Source organism: Anser brachyrhynchus, assembly GCF_964034855.1.
Source record: "Anser brachyrhynchus genome assembly, chromosome: 3".
Lineage (NCBI taxonomy): Eukaryota > Metazoa > Chordata > Aves > Anseriformes > Anatidae > Anser > Anser brachyrhynchus.
Window position 1 is genome coordinate 100,006,214 of NC_137696.1, and position 16,696 is coordinate 100,022,909.

The following is a 16,696-nucleotide window of genomic DNA, read 5'->3' on the forward strand; positions in this document are numbered from 1 at the left end:
GATAGTACTCAAACCAACTGCTGTTCCAAGACATTACAACATGTGCCTCCCTTAAGCGTACATTCAAACATGAGATCATGAATATTGTTGTGTGCTACAGTGGTCACTTCAAACTGCTAGGGAAGGTGATCTTTAAGAAGATAACGCTTCAAAAAACCTTCATGATGTAGCTATTTGTATGTTTTTTAGATTGTTTAATAGTAACACAGATATTCGTCTCCTCCTAGTTTTTCAGTGATGCCAAAGAGGCCATGGAATATTTAAAGAATTTGAAAGATGCCATATACCGAAAATACAGTTGTGATAGAACAAGCAGCCTTCATAGACTGGAAGACCTTGTCCAGGAGTCTATGGTAAGAATTCAAGGATCCTGTTAATGTGAGCTACAGTTAAAGAAGATATGTGTAGATTGTACTTGGATATAAAAGCCATGTTATAAAATTGGTCTTTTAAAGGCAGATAAGAAAATAAGACTGATATTTTAGAATTTATATATATTTTTAGATATTTTAGAAGTTATAATTAAATATTTTTATCCGTCCACATGTAATGACTGTTTTTCATACCCTTAAAATACAGTATTATTTATTACTTTATCTTTACAATAGCAGATGTTGTGGGAAACCAGTGACTTCAGAAGGATAAATCGTTCTTGTAAAATGTGTTACTTTTAAGAAACACAGTAAAAGAAGTCAGAAAAAGAAAAGCTTAACAGGATCAAAGAAGCAGAACTGTATTCTGGCCACTTCTCATGATGTGTTCTTTGTTCTTTTCTTTACTGTTTTAGGAAGAAAAGGAACAACTCTTGCAGTATAAGAGCACAGTAGCAGGCCTTGTAGGGAGAGCAAAGGCAATAATTCAGCTGAAGCCAAGGAACCCTGACTGTATACTGAAAACATCCATCCCAATTAAAGCCATCTGTGACTATAGACAAATTGAGGTTAGAAACTTGAATTTCCTCAAATCAATTACAGACGTGAGAATTCAGCTGAAGTTTCATTAATTACCATGTTCCTGGAGAATGCTGGGCTCTAAATGTCTTCCACCCTAGTAAACAAGAGCAAATCCTTGTGTTGAACATTGTTTTTGTTGTTCTGTTGCTTATTTGGTGACACCATTTACAAAAGAGCTTTGTACAACTATTTTGTAATGCTTAGCTCATTAAATTATTCTGCTTTTCTGTTAATACTAGATAACTATTTACAAGGATGATGAGTGTGTTTTAGCAAACAACTCCCATCGTGCTAAATGGAAAGTCATTAGCCCAAGTGGTAATGAGGCCATGGTTCCATCTGTATGCTTTACAGTTCCTCCACCAAACAAAGAAGCAATAGATACAGCCAACAGGTAGGGATAAAACAAAAACAGCTTTAAAATACGTTTTTTATATAAATATTTTTGTTTTCTTACACAGAAAAACATTTCCTTTGGGTTAGAGACAAGGAAGCAGATTTTTTTTTTAAATTCATTAATATGGAACTCAGGTTAAAATGTATTTTTTTTCCTTTTTCATACATTACTGCAATGTAAAACAGCATTCTCTTATCTTAAATTGGATTCTTTTTATGTTTCAGGATTGAACAGCAATTTCAGAATGTACTGGCCCTTTGGCACGAGTCACATGTAAACATGAAGAGTGTGGTTTCCTGGCATTACCTTACAAATGAAATTGAAGCCGTTCGAGCTGGCAATGTTGCCTCGGTATGTACTATGTCTAGCAAGGGCCTCCTAGCCACTTCCTAGGAAGTAAGGCTAAGAGGCGTAGGCTACACTTCACAGAGGTAGTGCATAATTAATCATTTTGCAGTTATCCTCATTTTCTGGAAATAGCTGGCAGTGCACCACTGTGCAATATTCTGCCTTTATCTGAGCAACTTACACAGATGTACATGGGGAAAGAGCAGAGAGATTGTATCATGGAAACTACCAGTACTCTTTTTGGGCTAATCTCTCTAGTCTCTTGTTGTCAGCAGAGAGACAGGATCTCTTGAAAGCAGTTGAACAGTGACTAAATTTGAATTTTGGCTTGGATTTATCTTGAAGATGTCTGGGGAGGTTAGCTTCTCTAGGCTAAGGTTAATGTTAGTGAAACTCCCCATTATTTCCTTATGCTGCAACTTCTTACTAACAGTTGGACGACTGTGAAAGTTACATTTAGTTTTTCAAGCTGAAGGCAGATGAATGCTGATTCCTCTTCTCATGTGTCTGTAATTTGAAAAGTTAAGTAGATAATTAGGATAAATTTGTCAGAAATAAAATAGAGATAGAGATCAAAATACTATTCTGTCTAGCTAAAACAATGTATGAGATCACTGAATTATCCAGTGTTGGATGTACAGCATAATGATATTTAGTATAGGAGTTTATTATACAGCATCAGAGTATCTCTGGCTTCAAACGGTTGCAAAAATTTTTTGTAATACCCAAAATGACATATTAAGTCCTAATTTCCCACTGTTGTTACTGGAAAGAAGGAATCTGAGATAATACTGAAACGTTCCTCCTCCTGTGACTCTTGCTGGGTGCCTGTTTGTTGCTACAAGGCATAGATGGAGATGGAGAAATGGTGTCTGATGTGGGGTTGGCTTAACACAGCCCATTACTGGTGTTAAAGTTGGAGAAGGATTTTATTTTGAATATAATCTATCTGGTGTTACTCTGATACCTGTCAAGTGAACCCCAGTCCAGGAACAGCAAGCTTTCAGAACCTCAATTCTTTGACTTTGCCATCTTAGTAATTGGTTAGTACTGTTTTTTAATAAAAAGTGTTAGAGGTAACTGCATGAGTGTTGCATCATTGCTGACTGCACCTTGGGTTTATGATCTGTTGCAGATAAAAACAATGCTGCCAGGTGAACATCAGCAGGTTCTAAGCAATTTGCAGTCCCGCTTTGATGATTTTGTGGAAGACAGCCAGGAGTCCAAAATCTTTACAAGCTCTGATACAGCACAACTGGAAAGGGAAGTTAATATTTGCAAGCAATACTATCAAGAGCTTCTGAAATCTGCAGAAAGAGGTAAAACTTTGCTGAGAAAAGTAGAAAGCTGCCCTCGCAAGAGAGATTGTAATTCTCAATACATATTCTCTGTATAAATTCAAGCTCTAGTGAATTACTGTTTTATCATATTGATATGGTTAATGTTATAGTTCCTCTGAATGGATAAAGAACTGTCATTTTAACATTTTGCACAATTATATTGTATGAAAAATCAAAGCCTTTTTTTTAAGCTTGCATGTATTAATCTATGTAAAAATATTGTTAATATACAAAGTGGTAGAAAAAAATTAGCCCTCCCCCAAATTTTTCTGTACACTACAGATTACTGTTTAGTAAGTGTTTCCTTGCTGTTTCTGAATGTTTGAATTCAGCTTCAGTACTTTGTTGAGTTCATAACAATATTAAATTTTTTAACACTGTTAATGCAAGAGAAGTGTCCTAGATTTTTTTGTAGCTCCACAGAATACCTGTAGTTACAGTTCTCTTAACTCTGTTTTTAAATACAACAAGCACAAAAAGCTTAAAATAACTGTTCTGATACTGTCAAGTAGCTAATCACTTACAGGAATACAGTAGTGCAAAGCTGATTACTGCATTAGCATAGTTCACTATACTTAAGGAAAGATGTGTTGCCTTGTGCCTCTGAAGGAGAATTACAAAAAAAAAAATCCCTTGAGATTTCCTAGAGAATCATGCCTGACATCATCTGGCTGAAAGATTCAGCTACTGAATTTAGCAGTGTCTGCATAAGGGATGATGCCTGTGTCTGGGATGGACAATTGATGATAAATGCTAATTTTCAAAGTGTGAGGAGGTGATCTAATGATAGTTAAAATTTAAAGGTTCCTAAAATTTGTTTTGTAGTAAAAAATATGGAAATTGATGGGATTTCAGTCATTCCTGAAAAGACCTGTCGAATGGTGACTCTATAAAGTCTTCTGTGAGAAGACATGGTTAAAGTGTCACAATGGCTTTGTTTGCTAAAATGTTCTTTGTTTCTTTCAACAGAGGAGCAGGAAGAGTCTATTTACAACCTGTACATCTCAGAAGTCAGAAATATCAGACTTCGGCTGGAGAGCTGTGAGGAGCGGTTAATCCGACAGATCCGAACCCCAATGGAAAGGGATGACCTACATGAAAGTGTGTTTAGGATTTCAGAGCAAGAGGTAAGCCTTTGGGAAAGGCTCTTTTACCTAGAGTACACATCAGATTGATATAGTATAAAAACACTGTCAATCACTGTTCATTTTTACAGAAACTGAAGAAGGAGTTGGATAGACTGAAAGATGACTTGGGAGGCATCACAGATAAATGCGAAGAGTTTTTCAGTCAAGCTGCTGGTTCACCTTCAGTTCCTACTCTGCGCTCTGAACTAAATATTGTTATTCAGAATATGAACCAAGTCTATTCTATGTCTTCCATTTACATAGATAAGTATGTAATAGGCCATCTCCCATCATACACACTGTAGTTTACTATAAATTAAAAATATTAGTATGAATAATAATGATCAAGTAAGAGGAGTTAACAATATTTTAGCACTGTATAAAGGGGTATCTGTGACATGAAAAGACTGAAAAACACAAGTGTGTTGAGTATTTTTATTGCTTGTTCAGTTAACAGGAGATTACTGTTTTTCAGATTAAAAACTGTAAATTTGGTGTTGAAGAACACCCAAGGAGCAGAATCATTAGTGAAACTTTATGAAACTAAGCTGTGTGAAGAAGAGGCAGTAACTGCTGACAAAAATAATATTGAAAATCTTATGGGTACATTAAAGGTAAGAGTCTACAGGTGCCTGGACAAATAAAAAAAAATAAACGGGAAATGATCCATCTTGTAACATTTGTTCTGGTTATGCTTTACTGTATGGTTTATCAAAAGTTGGCATATGTGTTTGGAGGAAAGTCTGCATTAGGACTGATACCTCAACAAAAACAGACTTTGAAACATTGAGAATTGGATAGTTTGCATGTGTATAATTGCAGTTAGGTAATGCTTTGCAGTTTCCGAACTTCGAAGAATGCCAATTGTTAATGCTTCAATAAGACTTATTTTTCTGTCTCTGCAAAGGTAATGCATGCTTAAGGTAACATAAACATATTCTTATATAAACATGTCCACAGTATGATTCCTCTTACTGCTGTGGTATACTAACTGGGATTTCTTAGGAGGTTTGGCATTTATCTTTCAGAAAGGCTAAAACTGAAGTTCAGCATTTTTAATACTCTGCATACAGCTTATTTCAATATCTCAAATGATAAGTAATGCTTTTTTGTTAGCGATTGGCACCTACCTAATTTTGTGAAAGCTGTAGTTTATCAGATAAAGATGTTGATTTGCTGGCTGTGTTTTGGTGCTTGTGTTGTGGGGGATGCTGTTATTCAGAACTATTTTGCAGTTCACGGCTAATTAGTTGCTTCAAACTCATTTTGGTGCCATTCTAGTGTTTGAGCAACCAGAAATAATTGCTTATGTAAAATATTCATTTATAAGTAGTGTCATAATTTAGGAATTATTTAAAATATTTAATTTATCATACACTAGCAATGGAGATCTGAAGTAGATGAGAAAAGAGAAGTATTCCATGCCTTGGAGGATGAGCTGCAGAAGGCAAAGATGATCAGTGATCAGATGTTTAAAATGCACAAGGAACGTGATCTTGACTTCGACTGGCATAAAGAAAAAGTTGATCAGTTAGCCGAGAGGTGGCAAAATATTCATTCTCAAATTGAGAATAGGTTTGTATAACTTTTTCTTATAATCTGTTCGTGTTTTTTGATGTTCTTGTTTCTGAGGAAAAATAATCAAGAATGAATGTTAATGAGCTATTTGCTAAATGCACTAAGATCAGGGATTCTTATCTTTTCTGTGCTGCTGACACTGTTGTCTGTCGTTTCCACAGGGATTGTCTCTGCCTGTTGAACACCAAAAGATTAACAAAATAGAGAAACTTTGTTTTATTTCTAACAACTTACTGAGACACAGTAGAGAGAAACTGTCCTTTTACTTTCCAAAAAAAGCCTACAGACATGGCTTGCTGTCCTATGGAAATGCCATCTGTTTCTCCACATAATTTGTTCTGACAGGCAAAACTCATGAGCTGATTGATCAGTTATGACTGGCTTCATGTTTGCTTGCTTTTAATGACTTAAGCGCTAAGTCTGGAAGCCCTTAGCTTCCATTGACTTCTGTGATAATTTTGTTGCAATAGCTACCAGATTAAAAACTTCTGGAGAAGTGCCAGTATTTTCTTTTGGTGTGCAACTGGTTTCATGAAGTCTCCTTACGCAATTGCAATGTTGCTCTAATTTAAGCCTCTCAATTTTATTGTTGTGACTATATTGGAGAGTGTTACTCAAATGCACATGCCTTTACAGATTTACAGATATCACAGAACACGGCTGTCAATAATTTTGAAGGAGATGTCCATACATCTATTTAGTGTTGTTTCCTTTGTAGTATGGAGAAGTTAAGGAAGTCTGTAGTACACAGTCTGAATTTATTTCCTTTAAAATCTACTTTAATTTGTCATTACAGATAACTTGAACAGGAGCATCAAATACAGCGCTGTTTACGTAAAGTTTCACACAACACCCTTTCACGTTTTTGTCCTCCTTTTCTAAGGGATGAGTGTCCGCTCAGATGTAATACTGAAGTTATTTGGTTGCAATTAACCAACTTAGTTGGCTCTGTTCAACATCACCAGTAGTTAAAAGGCAGATGGGCAAAAGCTGGCTGATTTAGAGCTGACTGGAGAATGGCTAGCCTTAAATCAACTCAGATGATTCATCATCTGATAGCGTGACAAAAATTAAATGATAAAACAATAGTTCTATGAGGTATTGAAGTGTCCTTATTTCCTCATAGGACAAACACGAACCAAATGATCTCCTTACGGCTCTGTGTTCTGAATAGAACGTACTGAAAAGTTGCTGTTAATACAAAGTGACTTCTAGTGTAAATAGGACAGATTGTGGTGGTTGCAGCATGTAGCTGTAAACAAACTGCTTTCTGCAAATGTTCACTCTGCTGCTTCCTAACAGCTTGACACTGATGATCATTATATGGAAAGCATATACAAATATTGGCTGCAGTTACCACGATTCCTTCTTACTTTCATGGTTATTGGCGTAAAACTATGCTTAAGTATGAAACCTGACAAATAGTTTATCCTTTGCTTGCTCTTTTTTACTCTCCTTTTGGCATCTTGAGAACAACAGTAGTGCAATTCAAAGTATTAATTCACAATCAGACAATTCACAATTCAAAGTATTTATTCACAATTGAGTAAGTTTCTCTGTAATTGTGCAGTGTTTTGGATGAGTGGTATTTATATGATACTTGAAGTAACAGTATAAGGATCATGAAAGTATAACTGTCAGTATTGGAACCACTTTAAAGAAATACATCGTACTTTTTGCCAGGTCAAAAACATAATTTTAAAAGGGACTTTTTAATGGTCAACAAAATCTCTTGCTTTAGCATAGCAAGTGTAACTGCTGTTGTTTTGTGGGAGGTATGGGGTATGGTGAACCGCTACATAACTCCAGCTCAGCTTTTTGCCTTCTTAATTCACATAAGTCACATTTGAAATTCTCCGACTTCATAGAATTAATTACTGTTGCAGAGACCTTCCTCTTACAGTGTGCCTGGGGATTCCTGTGCTCATGGAGTTTCAAGCAATTTAGCTCACTAATGAGAAATATATGCATAGGTTTTTTTCTGTAGTAGAATCTCTCTTGGGTGTTGTTTATGACAAATGAAAAGGCTTCATCAAGCTGGGGATTTCAGTGTTTGAGAAGTTAATTTACTGTTCAGTTAGTGCTATTTTACAATGTTTATAGTATGCTATACTATACTTAGCTTAGCAGAGCTAAGACATCCAAAGCCTTGAAGGTTGTATTTAGTGTTGTGCTTTTTATCATTTATACTCATCTTTACTCCTTATATATTTTCTAACACAAAATCAGGTTGCGTGACTTAGAAAGTATTAATAAATCTCTGAAGTACTACAAAGATACTTACAATTCATTGGACACTTGGATTCAACAAGTGGAAGATACTCAGCGAAAGATTCAAGAAATTCATCCCGAAAATAGCAAAGCACTGGCTAAACAGCTGAACCAGCATAAGGTACGTAAGGGATCTCATTGTAGGAATTTGCTGCTGTGATGACTGGAGAAGAATTAAAATATCAGTTGAACCCAATGATGTCAGTCTTATTTCTTGAACTGAGGTGCTTATATCCCTCAGCCTTTATTGTAAAAATCCAAATTGTCAGCAGCATTTACATTTTTATGTTCCCATATGTTATGTGCAGCTAACATTTTTAATATATCACTAATTATTACTATTTTTTAGACCAGTTTTAGTTCTCACATTTGCAAACATAAAACCTTAGAGAGTGCCTAAAATTACTGGCTTATCACCTCATTTTTTTATTTAGTGCTACTCTTGGTAATTATGGACATAGAAATATATTTATAACAATAATGTATTTATATAACAAAATACTTTCATGTAACAAATTATATGTGTGAAATGGTATAACCCTAATTTCTTTTTGAGCTTTGCTCACCAGGTATTAAGCCTGGCAGGACTTTTTCCACTACTTTTGTACTGTAAACCAAGCAAAACCAGGAAATGGGCTTGAGCTTACAATTACTTGTACACATGTGGAAATGTGTGTATTATGTAATTTGATGTTGTTAGATAAAATAGAAATGCTAATAACAACAGCCATAAGAAAAGAGTCACTTTTTAAGATAAAGATGTAGATTCATATTTTGCAGATGCTGGTTTCTGAGATTGAGATGAAACAAAGCAAAATAGATGAATGCCAGAAATATGCAGAACAGTACTCAGCTGCTGTGAAGGTAATAAATACTGGTATACTTAGAATCCTTTTATTAGTGTCTGTATCATGTGGAATGCTGACCATTTTGTGTATTTTATGTTTTTTATAGGACTATGAATTGCAGACTATGACATACAGAGCTATGGTTGACTCCCAACAAAAATCTCCAGTGAAACGTCGAAGAATGCAAAGCTCATCAGACTTCATTATTCAAGAGGTAAACGGATTTCTTATGATAGGAAAGCTTTATGCATCTTTGCTTTAAACGGAGTAAACAAAAGAATGAGATTTAGGATTTATTAATTAGTAAAATGAAATTGGATTCAAAGTTGGGATAGGTTCTAGAAAAGTATTTATCACTTCTTAAAAGGTTAATTCTAGGTAGTTGTCTTTTTACATTACGTGGCATTCAGGGTGAGTGTTTCACTCTTGCCGCCCTCCCATTTTGTTTCTCTGCAGTTCATGGATTTACGGACTCGTTATACTGCCTTAGTGACCCTGATGACGCAGTACATAAAGTTTGCAGGTGATTCTCTGAAAAGACTGGAAGAGGAAGAGGTAGGTCATCTGCTAAAAGACAACCAAACAAAAAGAACAGCTAAGCAAATAAAGAGCAATCTATCTATCTGCTGGAATTATTCACAAAGTTAGCAGCAGATACAAAAGACCGAATTCCCTATATACTGTGCTCTATACAGTAATGTAGGAGTATCAAATTACAACATTCAGATAAGCAAAACCATATCACCCATACGTTTTACCAGTTCTTCCAGCTGGAAGGATCATATGGCTTACTAATTTCTGCTGGAGATGCAGTTACATACAGTGCATTTTAATACTGCACTATTTTAGGGCTCGATCTTTGGGATATATGCCGACATTAAGCTGAGTATGTATTCTGGTCCACTTACAATATATAAAAGAGCCCATTAAACAGGGAGATGCAGTGTCCTCTCAAATTTCTTAATTATTTTTGACATGTTTAGATTTTTTTCCTTCTGCCTTTCTACTGTATTGATTCCTTAGGGTCAAATAGAATTTTATTCATGTTTAGTGTTGAATCTTATTAACAAGCGTAGGTTACTGAAATTAAACAGACAAATTACTCAGAATACATTCTTGCTGCAGAAATACCATTCCAAATAATTGAGAAAAAAAATGAAAAATTTCACTTTCTTCATAAATCTGTTTCTCTCAGAAAGTAATTCAGTTTCTTAAGGGCTATAGTGTTTTAATATAATCTATACACTTCAAATCTCTAAAATAAAGCCCTGTTATACTCTTATGATTAATTGTGCCCATATTAAATTTGGTCCTGCGTAACTTACATAAAATTGGAAAACATTCAGAAGTATAAATTTTAATGTTGTTACAGAAAAAAAAACACACAGAGTTCTTAAACTAATTTTACGTAATTCTGGTGCTAGCTTTGTTTTTATTGCCTTTCTGGCTTTTGAATACCTTTGAACAAACTGTTAATGCTAATAGAATGCATCTTTGCACTAATGTACATCGTTAAAGTGGTGGAGTGTGCAAATGGAAATAGATAAGCTTCTTGATACGTAGCCACTATAACTGAGTATTTAGTCTAACTAACAATACTAACTTTATAATGGATAAAAAGTGAAACAAAGAGCAAGAATTGAAATGGGGACCAAGAATCCTGTGAATGCTGATAGGCTTCATGTTCCTCAAGAACAAATGGAATCTTTTAAATGCTTCTGAGTCTCCATCTGCTCTGAATCCCCAGGACTGCTTTTTTTCTTTTGGAAATCAAATACTCTCCATCCAAACCCTGTCTTGCTCCTGAATTCTTCTAAATTTCTGATAGCTTCTTCGAAGGTAACCTAAATAGGTTTCAAAAGAGGAATAATAGTATGTTTTCCTCGGATCAAACCTCTGAAATCTGTGGTTGTTCCAAGATTTTCTTTCATGACAGTCTTTCTTCTTAACTCTCAGTAATGGCGTTAAGAATGCACAGAATAAAGAAAAATAAGATCCTTTCCGTGATATCTCTGTTTAATCCATGTTACTGTCATGCTCAGAGCTTACCAGATGACAGTGAACTCCAGCAACCTGTGAAGTCAACTGAAGTCTTTGAACGGTTGGTGTGTAATGAAGCAGTTGAATTCAGAGAGGAAAATGCACCTAATGAAAGCATGATGGATGTGGAATATATGCAAAAAGATAACTCTTTGGATAAAGCTAAACAAACAGAAAATACACTGGAAATTCACAGAAGAAAATTACACAGAGATGATAAAATCGAAGTTGATAGAACATTAAAAAAAGTTGTATATCTCAATGATCAAGAAAGTAGCATTAGTGGCAACAGAGAAAATAAGCTACATACAGAGCAAGATAATGTAATGGGTTTTGGTAATCAAAGTAAAGAAAACAAAAATGATAGAAAAGATTCCTTTGTTTCAGCTGAGATCTCTGTGAGTGCGAATAATTATCCTGGTGAAAGGTTAAGTCAGCAAATCGTTAATGGAGAGAGACAGAAAATAGAAGGAGTGTCAAAAAATTTATCTGAAGTGGAAATAATATGTGAAAATCAAGAAAAAAGTTGTTCAAGAAAGGCAGGGAGCAATGTTCCAGCAAAGGAAGGATATGAGATGCAATCAGAAACTAATTTTGAGCTAACAATGAAGAAAGATGAAGTTATTACAAAAACTGGAGAGCATGCCCAGAGCATCAGCCCTCACAAACAGCAACATTTTTCAGCAGAAACATTTTTTGAATGTCAGAGTAAAGAACACTGCTTTACAGAAAGTAGCAGCAACAATACCATAAGTAATGAAGGCAAAGAGTTTCAAGTGTGTGGTGAAGATGGTGACTCTTTATCAGGTCTAAGGAATGTTGTACCTTTAGAGAAAGTTGCATCTACTTTCAGAGAACTGGCAGTGCACAACAGAAGTGAAAAAATGAAGTTAAGTCTGCAGTCTGTGGGTAATCCAGGCATTTCTGGTAGTATTGAAAGGGACGCAAACAAACTGCACAGAACATCTCTGGGTAAAAGTTACTTCATAAAACAAAGTGAAACCCTAGAAGAATCAACTCTAAATCGAAATGAAGCCAGGAGTACAACACAAGAAATTTTGGCTTTTTCATCAGGAAATATTTCAGAGAATCAGCATACAACAAAAGTCTCTCAATCTAATCAACCAGTGGAGAGTGATCCAAGTTTCAGTACAGAATTGCTGAGAAATGCAGGTGATTTAAATTCCCTCTCAGAAATTATTTCTGGAGGAGATAATCATTTTCCATTTTCAGAACATGGATTAGCAAAAAAGATTTTGAGTCACGAGGAGGAAGTAAGTGAGAAGAAAATATCGCAGGGTAAAAATTATGGTTTGGACAACATAAATATAAGCAAGAAGAAACTGAGTGGAGAGGACAAGTTAGAACAGGATCAGAAATGTAAAGATTTATTGCTAGTAGCAGAAATGGACAGCAAGGATAAAGGTCATAACACAAAGGTACCTGGAAAAACCACTGAACTACAGAAAACATTCTGTGAAAACACAGGAAACAAAAACTCACTTGAAAGAAGAAGGGAGACAAAGACAAAAGACAGTGGTAATGAAGATAAAAGGAGCACAAGTATAACTGAGGTACCAGAGTTTTTATGCAATGCAAACAGAAAAGTTAAATTAAGAATGATTCTAAACCAGTCCAAATCAACATTTGAATCTCAAAATATGTCAAGGTCAAGTGATTTAAAGTTGATTCAATATAATTTAAACAATGAATATACTAATGATATACTAATTACTGTGCATTTTGATTTTTTATTTTTATTTTTTAGTTTTCATAAATTTATCCATATGTTCATTTTATATTACTATTTAATTGCCATCCTCTTCTCCACCCAGCTGATGCTCAGCCATGCCAGTTAGAAATAATGGAAGCTAACAAAATTTAATTTGGGACTAATCTGTATTTTCAGTTCGTTTCAAGCATAATACATTAGGTTTAGTGCCTAAAAGAGCATAAAAGGAGATCGGATAAGAAATCACTGTAAATGTTTTGTGTTGGCTAGGATATGTTCAAGATTGTCTCTGTGGAGGGTCAGGGGAAATACAGAGTGAAATTGAAGAAGCTGCCTTTGCATTAGCCTTTTAGGAAATTAGTTTCATATATCATATGAAGAGTCAGGTAAATCTGGTAAATTTGAACTACAACATTTCGTTTATTTGAAAATATTGCTATAATTTTCTTCCATGCCATATCTGTATGATCATAGGAATATGGGTGTGTTCTTACCTCATGTTAGCTCACACTAGGTACCTAATGCCATAATTGTGCTACTGAAGGTGAGGTATGTATGGTTTCAACTATATTCTTATGCAGTGCTTCTAAGAGTTTGCCTTCACCTGCCAACATACGGAGACTACTGTCTGGTTTTCACTAGGATTTTTCTAACTACCATGTTTATGTTCTAACTGTGTCTACACCCCAGAGCAGCTGTGCTCCTAGTCCCCCAGCTGAGACAGTGGATGTGTTGATACTGTGGAGCACAGTACAGAACATAGATATATTGGGGGATAGTTCCCTTCGTGGTCCTGACACATCTTGACTCTAGCTCTAAATGCTGTTTCTTTTCTTGGAGACATCCAAACTTCTTGTGAGTTACTTTTGCTTGTGAGCATAAAAAGCTTCCTCCGTTTCCTGCTGTACTGATCCAAAAGCGGTAGTTTCTGCTTGGGAATTCTTGTGCATAGTGTTTGGCTCACTGTTTGCTCTACATATTTGTTTGGAGAAAAAGCGTATGCAAGCTGTTTGACTCTGCTAATCACTAAGAGGCATCTGACTGAAGTGAGAGGCTTCAGGACTTCTTCGTTATGCGGATGTCTTTATGAAGGGTTTCATATCTGGCTAATGGTAACTTCCTGAAGCTTACTGTATCAAGAGAAGGTGATGGTGGTGGGAACTGCTCGTTCTACTTTCTGGATGTACCATGCAATATGAGTAAGTATTTTCCACTTTGCTTTTAAAAGAGCCTAATGTTTCATACGCCGTATTAGAAAAACTACATTATAACTTGTCTTATTTTTCTACAGATATTAAGGAAGGAGGAGGCATCAGTGCGTGAGGCATATTCAGATCTAATGGCACAGCAAAATAGCACGACTGATGAGAACAGAAAACTCATGGGAAAGGTTAAAGCACTTGAGGAGATGTTGGAGGATATGAAGAAACAAAAATTCCAAGTGGAGCAGGAGCTCCCCAAATTGAGGGAAGCTGCAGAAAATGAGCGGAAAAAGCAGCAAAAGGATATGGAAGAGATCTGTCTTCAGAAGACCAAGGCTGAGCAAGAGGCAAAGCAGTGTCGTGTAGATCTAGAGAGCATTGAGAAAGAGAAAGCAGATGCAAAGCAGGAGTTGGAGTGTGTAAGGCAGCTTGTTTTTCAGGCGGAGACTCAAAGAAGTATACTGGAAGAAAACCTCCGGGCTTTTCGAAACCAAATAGAAGAAAGCACCTTTACCAGAAGAAACCTTGAAGAACATCTGAGAAGAAAGGATACTAATCTTCATGATTTAGAGCAACAAAAAAAATCCCTTATGCAGGAGCTGAAGAAAAAAACAGAAGGAGAAGAGAAACTTATGAAACTGATAAAGCAAATGGAGCAAGATCTTGAATGTAAAGGGAATCTGTCAGAAATAAAGCTGAAAGAAAAAGAGAAAACTGAAGCCAGAAGGAAGGTTGTTGAAGGCAGGTACTCTGTAACTAGAGAAACTTCCCTGCCAATTTACACAGCTGGGCAAAGCAGCCAGTGTAAGACTGATTCTGAAATTACAAGTTTCCAGAAGAAACAAGAAGCAAAAATAGTAGAAGAACTAAAGCAGAAGGTGGATGAACTAAATCTTGCTAACAAGAAAGCTGATAAAACTATTAAAGACCTCAAATATGAACTGAATGAAATTGAGCTTCAAAAATCATCAACAGAGGAAAAGTCTCGTTTATTAAAAGAAAAATTAGATGAAGTCAATAGTGAACTTAAATGCCTAAAAATTAAGTTGGAGGAAAAAGACCAAGTAGAGCAGGGATATTTGCAACAGTTGAAAGAACTTGACAAACAGTTACATAGAACTACGGGTAAAGCTGAAGAGGTGATGCAGGAAGCTATAGATCTTAGGAAAATTAAGATGAACTATCAGGAGGAGCTGAAATCTGTTCATCAGGAAAAGGCACATCTAAAAAGAGAAGTAGAAGAATTAACTAGATCACAGGCAAAAACTGAAATCACTATCAAACATTTAAATTCACAAATCAGTTCTCTTCAAAAAGAGAAGCTGGCAGCTGAACACAGAACACAGTCATGCAAAGGAGAAGCAAGTAATCTTCAGGACAAATATAAGAAAATACAGGAAGAATTGCTTCAAAAAACAAAAGTAGAAAAGGAGTACCATCAGGAAATCCAGATGCTGAAGAATGAATTAGCTAAAAGTAATCAGGTGTCAGAAACATTGAAACGAAAGATAGAGGACCTTAATAAATGGAACACTGAAACAAAACTACTAATGAAGCAAATTCAATCTGAATCAGAGAAGATGACTTTGGAAAAACAAAGTATTCAGAGGAAAAATGAGGCATTAAAAACCCTAGCAGATGGTTTCAAAGAGCAACTGCGTACAACAAACGAACAATTGCACAAGCAAACAATAATGGAGCAAGAATTCCTATGTAAAATCAAAAGTCTAGAAGATGATCTAGCAAAAACAAAAGATTTAGCTAGTGAATATAAACAAAAATGTGATAAGCAAAGTGCTTCCACCCTAACCATTGACCTGGAGATTAAAAATCTAAATGCCCAAATGTGTGCTCTAACTACAGAAAAGAAAGTGAGTGAACAGAAAATACAACTACAGGAAGTTCATATACAAGAACTAAGTAGTAAATTAAAAAAATTACAGGATGAACTCCACCAGAAGACTCTGGATGAACAAATGGCACGCAAGAAAATGATTCTGTTTCAGGAAGAATCAATCAAGTTTAAACACTCTGCAGAGGAATTTAGGAAAAAAGTGGAAAAACTACTGGAATCTCATAGCAACACAGAAAAGGACATTTCTGGCATAAAACTAGAGTGTGTTGCTCTTCAGCAGGAAAAGCATATGGCTGAGGAAAACATCATGTTGTACAAAATACAGATTGAAGATCTGCAAGAAAGGCTTAAAAAATGTCATGAGCAACTGCAGCAAGGGAAGCATGCTGAAATGGACTATCACCAGAAGTGCAGGAAACTTGAGGAAGAGTTGGAAGTGCAGAAGCGTTTGGTTGAGGGCTTGAAACAAAAAATGGACTTGCAGGTCAAGGAGAGTGAACACAGATTTCTTTTGTTTCAGAATGAAGTTCAGCAAAATAATAAATTCAAAGATTGTGGATTTAACTTGAGCTGTGAGAGAAGAGGGAATTACTTGAATGACACCTCAGCTAGAGAATTTGAACAACTTCTTCCACATGCAAAACCTCATTCACCTTTGTTCAGGCAGAAACAGGAGAGGTCAGGCTTTACGACTGGTCAAATAGAAGAAAATACACTGTACGTGAGTGCTGATGATACGATACCAAAGGAGGTGCAGTTCCAGATGTCGAGAATAAACCAATCACTAGAAGATGGAAACCCACAATCTTTTACAGAGTTTGTTTCTCAAACAAGTACGCAGTTCCAGATAACTTTTGATAAAGCAAGCGAAATCAGTGGAACATCTGAGAGAGACAAATTAAGAAACAGGAACCTACACAGTTCCAGACAAACTGTTAGGCCTGGAGAAGACATGAAACATGAATTAGGATTAGTAAAACTGCACCCCTTGGAGGTATACACTAC

At 35.7% G+C, this 16,696-nt stretch overlaps 1 protein-coding gene across 31 annotated transcripts in view; it reads left to right on the plus strand.

Annotated features, from left to right (window-relative positions):
* Window positions 1-16,696, plus strand: part of DST (dystonin) — a 306,416-nt gene that overhangs the window by 162,183 nt on the left and 127,537 nt on the right. For 19 of the 31 annotated variants that reach the window (XM_080584827.1, XM_080584857.1, XM_080584854.1 and 16 more), the window contains 14 exons: window positions 228-353; window positions 788-940; window positions 1,193-1,347; window positions 1,575-1,701; window positions 2,834-3,017; window positions 4,008-4,165; window positions 4,255-4,433; window positions 4,641-4,779; window positions 5,547-5,740; window positions 7,973-8,135; window positions 8,795-8,878; window positions 8,969-9,076; window positions 9,319-9,417; window positions 13,926-16,685. In XM_080584827.1, the coding sequence (XP_080440953.1) occupies window positions 228-353; window positions 788-940; window positions 1,193-1,347; window positions 1,575-1,701; window positions 2,834-3,017; window positions 4,008-4,165; window positions 4,255-4,433; window positions 4,641-4,779; window positions 5,547-5,740; window positions 7,973-8,135; window positions 8,795-8,878; window positions 8,969-9,076; window positions 9,319-9,417; window positions 13,926-16,685 (4,629 nt within the window). Of the gene's footprint in view, window positions 1-227; window positions 354-787; window positions 941-1,192; window positions 1,348-1,574; window positions 1,702-2,833; window positions 3,018-4,007; window positions 4,166-4,254; window positions 4,434-4,640; window positions 4,780-5,546; window positions 5,741-7,972; window positions 8,136-8,794; window positions 8,879-8,968; window positions 9,077-9,318; window positions 9,418-10,904; window positions 12,477-12,766; window positions 13,834-13,925; window positions 16,686-16,696 lie in introns of those variants that run through there. The other 12 variants (XM_080584841.1, XM_080584842.1, XM_080584843.1 and 9 more) reach the window with 3 other exon arrangements.